At 37.3% G+C, this 8,339-nt stretch overlaps 1 protein-coding gene across 2 annotated transcripts; it reads left to right on the top strand.

The window, feature by feature from the left end:
* Nucleotides 1-1,358: 1,358 nt before the first annotated feature.
* LOC6578839 lies at nt 1,359-8,138 on the top strand. 2 transcript variants are annotated; one of them, XM_002004705.4, is made up of 6 exons: nt 1,359-1,425; nt 4,811-5,218; nt 6,527-6,671; nt 6,741-6,951; nt 7,813-7,915; nt 7,976-8,138. In XM_002004705.4, the coding sequence occupies exons 2-6, from the start codon at nt 4,886-4,888 to the stop codon at nt 8,009-8,011; spliced, it is 828 nt and encodes a 275-aa protein (XP_002004741.2). In that variant the 5' UTR covers nt 1,359-1,425; nt 4,811-4,885; the 3' UTR covers nt 8,012-8,138. The 2 variants fall into 2 exon arrangements, with proteins under 2 accessions (XP_002004741.2, XP_032586151.1); XM_032730260.2 differs by having other exon boundaries at nt 1,400-1,438.
* Nucleotides 8,139-8,339: the final 201 nt, after the last annotated feature.

The following is an 8,339-nucleotide window of genomic DNA, read 5'->3' as shown; positions in this document are numbered from 1 at the left end:
ATGTTGATTTTCAGTTAAATTTCAAATGGGTTCGGCATGAAAAAATAAAATAAAAATAAAAATTGTTATCACGGTTGAGCGCTTGTCAAAGCATACGCTCAGATGCCTACAGGGTGCTCCAGGTGTGGTTATATAAATAATAATGTGCTGTGGGTATTTAAGGTTGTATATATATTTAGGTACAGATTTGGTTTAAAGTTGGTAACGGAACAGGTACATATACACACATACGATACCATGACTCCAGAGTTCAGTTATTTGTAGGCAAATGAGTCCATCTTCTAAGCTCGGATCTGTTCAGAAAAGTTCGCTATTGCCTAGTCAAATATACCTTGAAAGCCCCTAACTTATTTATTATTGACGAATAGAATTTTTTTTTTTTTTGCAATGCCAAAAAAAAAAGAACTTTAAATCGTATAGGAGCTATATTATACTTTATAACTTGGAATGCCGTTACTCATATGGACTTTCCTCTAAACCAACGACAGTATGAATTAGCTTTAGCAGCTTCAATTATCCTCAGCTTGAATTGTTTTCAACTAAGGTAATAAATTCTATAATTCATAAATATTTTATTTGTAGTCAAACCTAATTCTCTAAAAAACAAGATTAAATTATGCAAAAGCAGCAAAAAATTGTGAATAAAATCTATTGAATTTCGCTTCTGTTGCCGCACTGAATGTCTAAGTATTCTATTTTGAAATCTAATCAAGTAATTGCATGGTTACTCTAATTACAAATGAATTATTCTGCTTTGCATACACAAAATAAAAGAGAATTTGGCTTTGCTTTCAAATCCAATAGAATTTCTTAGCTTCAGAGCGCATTCTCAATGCTCTATAAGAAGTAATTAATTGATAAATAGTTAAAAAAAATTCTTGAGCGAAAGTAGAGTATTAAAGAGATAATATACAGCACTGAGAGTTTAGCAAGCACATAGAAAGGGAAAACATTTATTAGCATATCCGGGAAAAGTTTATTTTATAATCGAATTTCCTTCTGCCAGACCAGCTCAAGTCTTTCTAGAGTATTGAATATTTTACCTTAGCCGTATTTAAGCATTGTTGAAATGACAGCCCGCAGTGATTTCTTGTCAGTTGACAACAATATTTGGCAGGCTTATCAAATATTTGGGCAGGCAACAAGCTGGAGGCAGCCAGAGGATGAGCTCGCTCCAGCTGCTGGCTGTGACGTCATTGGGGCAATGCAGAAAGGCTAGGTACATAAATGAATGTAGCCTTTCATTGATTCCATAGGCATCACACACACACACACACCCACAGCGAAAGCTTGCTTTGTGCTTTTAATTCATAAAAATGTTCGCAGAGCTGGCGAAAAAGCTTGCGGCAAAAGCTCTTCTCCGCCTTGTAGCAGCCAGCCGACAGGTGTTGGCCGACAGTCGCTGAAAGGACACACAGGCAGCAGGTACATTTAGCTAGTAAGTTAAGTGAGCATGTGTGTGGGCGGCTGAATGTGTGTGTGTCTATGGGTGTGAGTGTGTTTGTTGTGTTTGCTATTTGAAGTTATGTGCGAAGTGTAAGAAATTGTGGCCCGCTGCAATTAGCAGCTGCATAAATAATTATAATTTATGAAAGTGTGTGTAATCAAGTATCTCTATAAATATATATATATATATATGTGTGTGTGTGTGCAGGTGCGTGCTATTAATGCGCTGACATAATTAACTTTGTCAACTTCATCAAAACTCGCCTAACAATAATCAACTTGACAGCATATTTCTTGACGACATGTGTAGGCGTGTCAAACACACACAACACACACACACACACAAACACCTGTGTTAAGCCCTAATGAGCATTGCCGTTTATTTTGCTTACGTTAAGTTAAGTAAATCATCAAAATTGTCCATTTCACTTTGGCTTTTATGTCCTGTAAATAGCCATATACCTTTCCTCATTCCCTCTCCCTCTCTCCCTCTCTCCCTCTCTCTCTCTCTCGCTGCCTTTTTGTTGTCAAATAAAATAACTTGTTGTCAACCGGCTGTCAAAAGTTGGAATTTCTCGCCCAACTCCTGACAGTATGTAAATAGTGCAAGTTTTAGTTGTCACAACTCCTGAATATTTGTTTCTATATCTGCAGAGAAAGGGAACGGGAATAGTTGGGTTATGAGAGATAAGTTAAAGTTAAAGTTAAGCTTGGACTAAGTTTTGAATGAAAGGGAATGTCACAGCTAGATTTAATTAAAAGATTTGCTTAAAATATTTGTGATTTGAGCACAGATGAAACTCAGATACAAAACATTTACTAATTAGAAAAGTTGAAGCTATATGAAATAGAATATGTGTAATGAACGTTAAACAAAGTTAAGATTAAGTTTATATGAATTCGATAGATTGGCAAATTTTACAAATTGAAAACATATTCTAAGAGATACATTAAATCATTATAAAGGAAATACAAAATTACTATAATTAATATTATTTCTCTTTTAAAGCATCCATTATTACCTCTCTCTCTCTATCTTTGTCTGTCTGTAAACTGAATCGATTTCATTCATGTTAAATCTATATCTAAAAGAATTGTAAGCTTTTTAGTTCTTGTCTTTAATATTCCTAAAATAAATAAATTGAGTTACATAGGCACTTCTGAACCTCTTACCTGAATTTCAACAGAAGTGAGATGCCCATCCTAAGTAACCCTACTTAACTCGCTCATAAATATGAAACATTCAAAATTACATTTATACTGTAATTTCGTAACTAAAGGACAGTCTGCTCTAATAGCCAAGTAAGTGACTTGGCTTTGATGTTGAAAATAGAATAGAATTTCGTACAGATTTAATTATGAAATGTTTAACAAATTGTATTTTAATGAGTGCCGCAGCTCTCTCTCCCTCTCTCCCTCTCTGTCTCTGTCTTTGTTGAATTATTATACAATTCTGCAGCTGCCAAAAAGTTGTTACTCAAAAGTTTTCTCTCTTCGTTTTTTTTTTTTTTTTTGGGTTGCTAAAAGCAACAAAAGGTAAGAAAAAAGAAAGGTAATTAGCTCGAAAAGAGAAAAGGTTTGTTTTTCTTTTGGCTTCTGTGGGGTCTTTGGGACAGCTCTATTAATGAAATTGATTTGAGGCGTTACCCGGGTCAACATGTGCAGCCAACCCGATGTTAAATGTATTTGACTTGTGTCGTGGGCAGCTCATGACGTACCTTGACGTAGCTATATTTATAAAGTAACTAAGACTCTACCGGCCACACCCACAGTCCTTGAGAGCTGCCTCCGCTGATGATAGCCAAGCAAAATGGAAGGAAAGTGCGCACAGCTATAATCATTTGCCTAAGCGAGTGCCTGGGGATCCATATTAGTGCAACATGTATAAGCGAGAACACGCCATGGATGCGATATAGTGTATTTAATAGTTGCATGCAAGCCAGCAACATCTGTGCCCCACGAAGTATGCAACACTTTTATTTTATGCAGCAAAACTTGACCAATTTCGCTAGCTAGTTACACGAGTTGAAGGTAAAAGTGTGTGTGTGTAATGGGGTGTGGGAGAGAGAGAGTGAGAGAGAGAGAGAGAGAGAGAGAGGGAGAGAGGGGAGTATCTATAGAGTAGAATGTACATTTCGTTCTGCTCAATTGGGAACTCTTATTAGCATTTACTTTGAAGTGAAAAATGCTAAGTGAAATTTAAAAATTAAAAATAATAATTAAAAAATAATACTATATGCATACTTAAAGGATACATATATATATACTTTGTATATATAATCACGTTTATTGAAGCCATACGAGGTACTTCAGTAACCCCTTTGTGAGCTTATTGTCTACTTATTCTGCCCATTTGGGCGCGCATTCAGTACAAACAAATTCTATACTAAAACATATTTAGAAATTCAAAATATATATTCTCAATTTATGCTAACATAGACCCAAGGGTATCTGCTAGCTCTGAATTGCCAATTAACAGCAGCTTTACTTGTTGCGACTGAAAAATATGCTCACTGATAATGTCTCTTATTTACTCCTCTCTTTCTATGCCCTCTAGCTGTGCAAGCTCATTGAAAGTTTTTTATGAATCATAAAAGATGTCAAGCAATTTGCCCTTATCTTTGGCCAATAAAAAACTTCACTTTGAAGGTCAGTTGAAGAACAGTTGCAAACACTCGCCTGCCAAACTAAATGTACAGGGTATACAGCTCCATCTGCGAGCTAACCTTATTAATAGCACAGCTAACTACAATGTCTAATTAACCCTTGGCCAATAAACGTGAGACGTATATATATATATATATATATATATATATATATATATATATATATATATATATATTTATACACATGTCCAGGCCTTTCTATCCAATTACCTGATTTATTATTATATTTTCTATAAATAAAATACAGCTAAGGCTAAAAGGCCCAATGAATAGTGAGCAAACATTTGCACAGCACATATATCTTCATATGTGCCAGGCTGAATGTGAATATACATATATGTATTTATATGTATATGTCTAACTGCCATCCGGCGCAATAAAAAGCGCTAAGTGAGTATGAGACGCATAAATTAAGTCAGTGCCGGTAATAACACTAAAAGCAAACCTCATTCATGCACACACGAATACACACATACACTCACACACACACACGCCGCTTTACACACACGCATAACACATTTTAATGAGCTGAGCCGGAATACAGCCTGCTGCTGACTTTTTTTGCTCTTGCCCCGGGCCCAAACGCTTAAATTCCGGCTAAAAGCGTTGGCAAGTGCCTGTTAGCCAAATCTTGTTTAGTTCTATTTTAATTAAGGCCGCAATTTGGCTTGGGCTTTCAACATTTGCACAATTTTCAGACAGCATTTTCCAGCCTCTGGCAATGTGGTACTAGAGTGAAGAGCAGACACAGTGTGAGAGAGCGAGAGAGCGACATGAGACGCATACCGATGCAGCTGTTGCTGCTCGGCCTGCTGGCCATGCAGCTGGGCGCCCATGCAACCTCAATGCCGAGCAACGCCTGGCTGCGTGCGTCGCCGTTTGAACGAAACTCACGCAATTTGCTGCATCGCCATGCAGCACCGCCGCCAGTCGATGTGGGCGGCAACCTGGATATGTTTGCCAACAATGCGGGCTACAATAACGAATATGCTCAGCTAATTGCCATGGAACAACAACAGCAACAGCAACAACAACAACAGCAGCAGCAGCAGCAGCAAGAACAGGAGCAGCAGCAGCAGCAGGAGCAAAAGCAAGCGGAACAACAGGTGAGCGCAAAGTTTTATAGGCAATATACAGACGGTAGTCCCAACGGCGACTGGCTAATTAAAATGAGTGAAGTTGACGCTCACGCACAGTGCAGCTAAACTATAACGTAAACTTAACTAGTTTTTGCATTTTAGTGACTTGCATTTAGTCGCTTTGTTTAATGAGAAAATTTAAGGGAGGATGAAAAGGGAATTTGTTTACGAGCTTGAGAAGATCTCAAATTTAATTGAATACATTTGAAAAGGCAATATTTATGCTTAATGAGCAGCGTTTAGTGAGAAATAGGGAATTTGTGAATGTATTTGCATAGGTAATATTCTATGTACACTGAAAAAAAAAGAAGAAAACTTTCATGTTAAGCAAATTTGCTTGGAGAAAAATTTTAATTCTAATTCATCTCAATTAAAATTAGTTTATTATTATAAATATTTTCTGTATGAATGTATGATGATAATGATAATTAGCAGATTTAAATGAGGAAAAGGAAATTCGTTCATAAATCTATGTGATTGTATTTGCATAGCTAATATTCTATCTACACTGAAAGAAAACAAATCTAGAAAGAAGAAAATTCATTGAGAGAAAAATTCTTGGAATAATTCTAACTGATCTCAATTAAAGTTAGTTTATTATTGCAAATATGTTCTATATGAATGCAAAGTTCAACTCTCTCCCTCTACATATAAATTTCACGTGATTTGCAAATTTTATGTCAATCCAATTATTTCGAAAAACTCAATCGAGCGACTGCACAAAATCCAATTATAATTGAAAGTCTAAGCTCGCTCCATACGCTCCTCTAATATTCAATATGCAATCTAAGGCATGGAAATTGCTTTATGAAATTATTATATAAATTGAAAATCTGAGCTCATAAGCCAGACACGAGCAAAACCGCAAAAACCAGCTGCATCACTCATACGCAGCGTGTGCGCGCCCACACAATAAAAATTGAAGCAGGCAGCAGCAGCATGGATAGCACATAAATTGAAACGACTTGCAGTGGTTGTTAATTAATTAAAGCTGCCTACAGCAGTGAGGCACGTGGCATGCTGGCATGCTGGCATGCTGGCATGTGGCATGTGGCATTTGGTAGTTGTTGTTTGGCTTTGTGGCTGCGTCCGAAAGTGCAAAGTTCAAATGCAATGCAGAAATATAATCAAATTGTGCTTATAGAATACAGTTAATCAGCAATCTGCAGCGAGCCATAAAATATGTATAGAAATGTGGCACGAGCGCATTTAATAATGTAATAAAACACGCATACGCCCCATTGTGCGGGGCGAAAATATTTCCTATAATTGCAGCCACTGTCAGCCGCACTGCGTCAGCCGCAAACGGAGGTCTATGGCATTGTGGAGCCACTGATTGAGGACACGCCCTGCGCCAATCGCGCCTGCCTGATAAACGACGATTGCTGCCCCACCGGGGTCTGCGTTCACACATACGGCGGTAAGTTGAGCGTACGCATTTCCAGCCATTGCCAACCCATCTACAATAATTGCAAATCTGTTGTGGCAGAGGGCAAATGCGTTTATGTGTTTGGACGACAGCGTGATCTCTGCCAGCGGCACGCCGACTGTCAGCCAGGCAGTGCCTGCATGCTGGCACCCCAGGAGGGCATCTGGCGCTGCGAAACGGAGGCGCCACTCCTCACGGATGTGTTCCATGTGCGACCCAAGCAGCCGCTGGGCAGCGACTGCACCAGCACCAGCGATTGTCAAGTGGTCAAGTAAGTGTTGACAGCTCTCTATACCCTGTAATCAAAATGTCTAAGCTTGGAGAACAAATATGTGGAAATATGTTGAAATATTAAATGAAATCATAAAATCAAGAAGAAAGAAGGAAATATCTCTTTCATCTCTCATTTCTTTCTCATTTCAAATAATTTATTGGTTTGACGAACTGCTTGTCAATCTGTTTGTCAGTTAATCTTTGAGCTTTTCCATTATTCTTATTTTTTTTTTCAAATTTAACCACAAATAGTTCTTCAACCTTTTTTTCGCCTGATTAATTTGACTTTAACTCAAACCCTTTATTAATCTTCAAGTTTGTGTTTCAGCTTAACTGTCTGGGCTCATAAGAAAAACTTATACAGTGTGCTCTTCAATCTCAATCTACACGAAGCCGCTCTAAAATTGCACTCCTTATATAACCCATCCTCATGTCAATCTATCAGTAGTCTAATTAGGGGCTTGTTAAGATACATACATATTAAATTACTTGAAAATAATTAGACAGATGGATTGACAGCATCTTTTCATTGTCAATGTCTCACGTTCTGGAGAGCCCTCATCCCTATTCTCATTATATCTCTCACCCAATCTCTCTCTCTCTCTCTCTCTCTCTCTCGTTCTTTCTCTCTGAATACATTTGTCTATCGAGCTGTTAAGCTGAATGTCAATTTGCAGTCAATTAAGTTCATCAATCATGCTTTCAGAATTTCCGCCTTTTCTTTGCTAAATTTACCTGCTTAATCAGCAAAGATTCCTCTATTGAATGCACTAGCCCAAAAATCATTAAATATTAAGCATGTATACAGGGTATTTGCTAGTAAATCATTTATGGTTGTTGCATCCCTTCTTTCGTTTAGCGGCATGTGTTGCCAGCATCAGCGCTTGCATCATCGTGGAGCCACTAAGCTGAGCTGCGGCTACTTTCGCGATGCCTTCGACTGCGTCGATGTGGGCCAAGAGGTAAGCGGTCAATCAGGACCCAAGAATACCCTGTAATTACATATACCTTATGCCCAACAGCACATGGCTAGCGTTTTCCACCAACGTCGCACTTGAGCAGCAGACAGACATTCAAAGTTATCTAACAAATATATATATTTAACTGGAGACAACCTAAAGGCAACGTTTAAAGAATATATATTAAACAAAATTAAATTCTATAATTCAAAAAGGAAAAAAAAAATTATGAAAAGTACATATCAAATGTTTAACAAATGCATATCACTCTCGTTGTTTAAAACAAATATCTGAAAATAATTAACACACTTATAATAATCAATTCATATTTTGAATGTGTTTTACGTAGAAATTTAATATTTATTCCCAACAACAAAATTTTGAAACATAAAATATATAATATACAACATATTAATATAATACTGAC

The sequence above is a fragment of the Drosophila mojavensis genome, unplaced genomic scaffold (genome assembly GCF_018153725.1).
Source record: "Drosophila mojavensis isolate 15081-1352.22 unplaced genomic scaffold, ASM1815372v1 contig_80, whole genome shotgun sequence".
NCBI classification, from domain to species: domain Eukaryota; kingdom Metazoa; phylum Arthropoda; class Insecta; order Diptera; family Drosophilidae; genus Drosophila; species Drosophila mojavensis.
This window is presented reverse-complemented; position numbering and strand designations above follow the sequence as displayed.

What these genes read in the sequence shown, in the direction of transcription:
- LOC6578839 (XM_002004705.4), top strand. Translation starts at nt 4,886, where the DNA reads ATGAGACGCATACCGATGCAGCTGTTGCTGCTCGGCCTGCTGGCCATG. An exon ending in CTGCGTTCACACATACGGCG is followed by an intron (nt 6,672 to 6,740) that starts GTAAGTTGAGCG and finishes CTGTTGTGGCAG; the next exon opens with AGGGCAAATGCGTTTATGTG. An exon ending in AGCGATTGTCAAGTGGTCAA is followed by an intron (nt 6,952 to 7,812) that starts GTAAGTGTTGAC and finishes TCTTTCGTTTAG; the next exon opens with CGGCATGTGTTGCCAGCATC.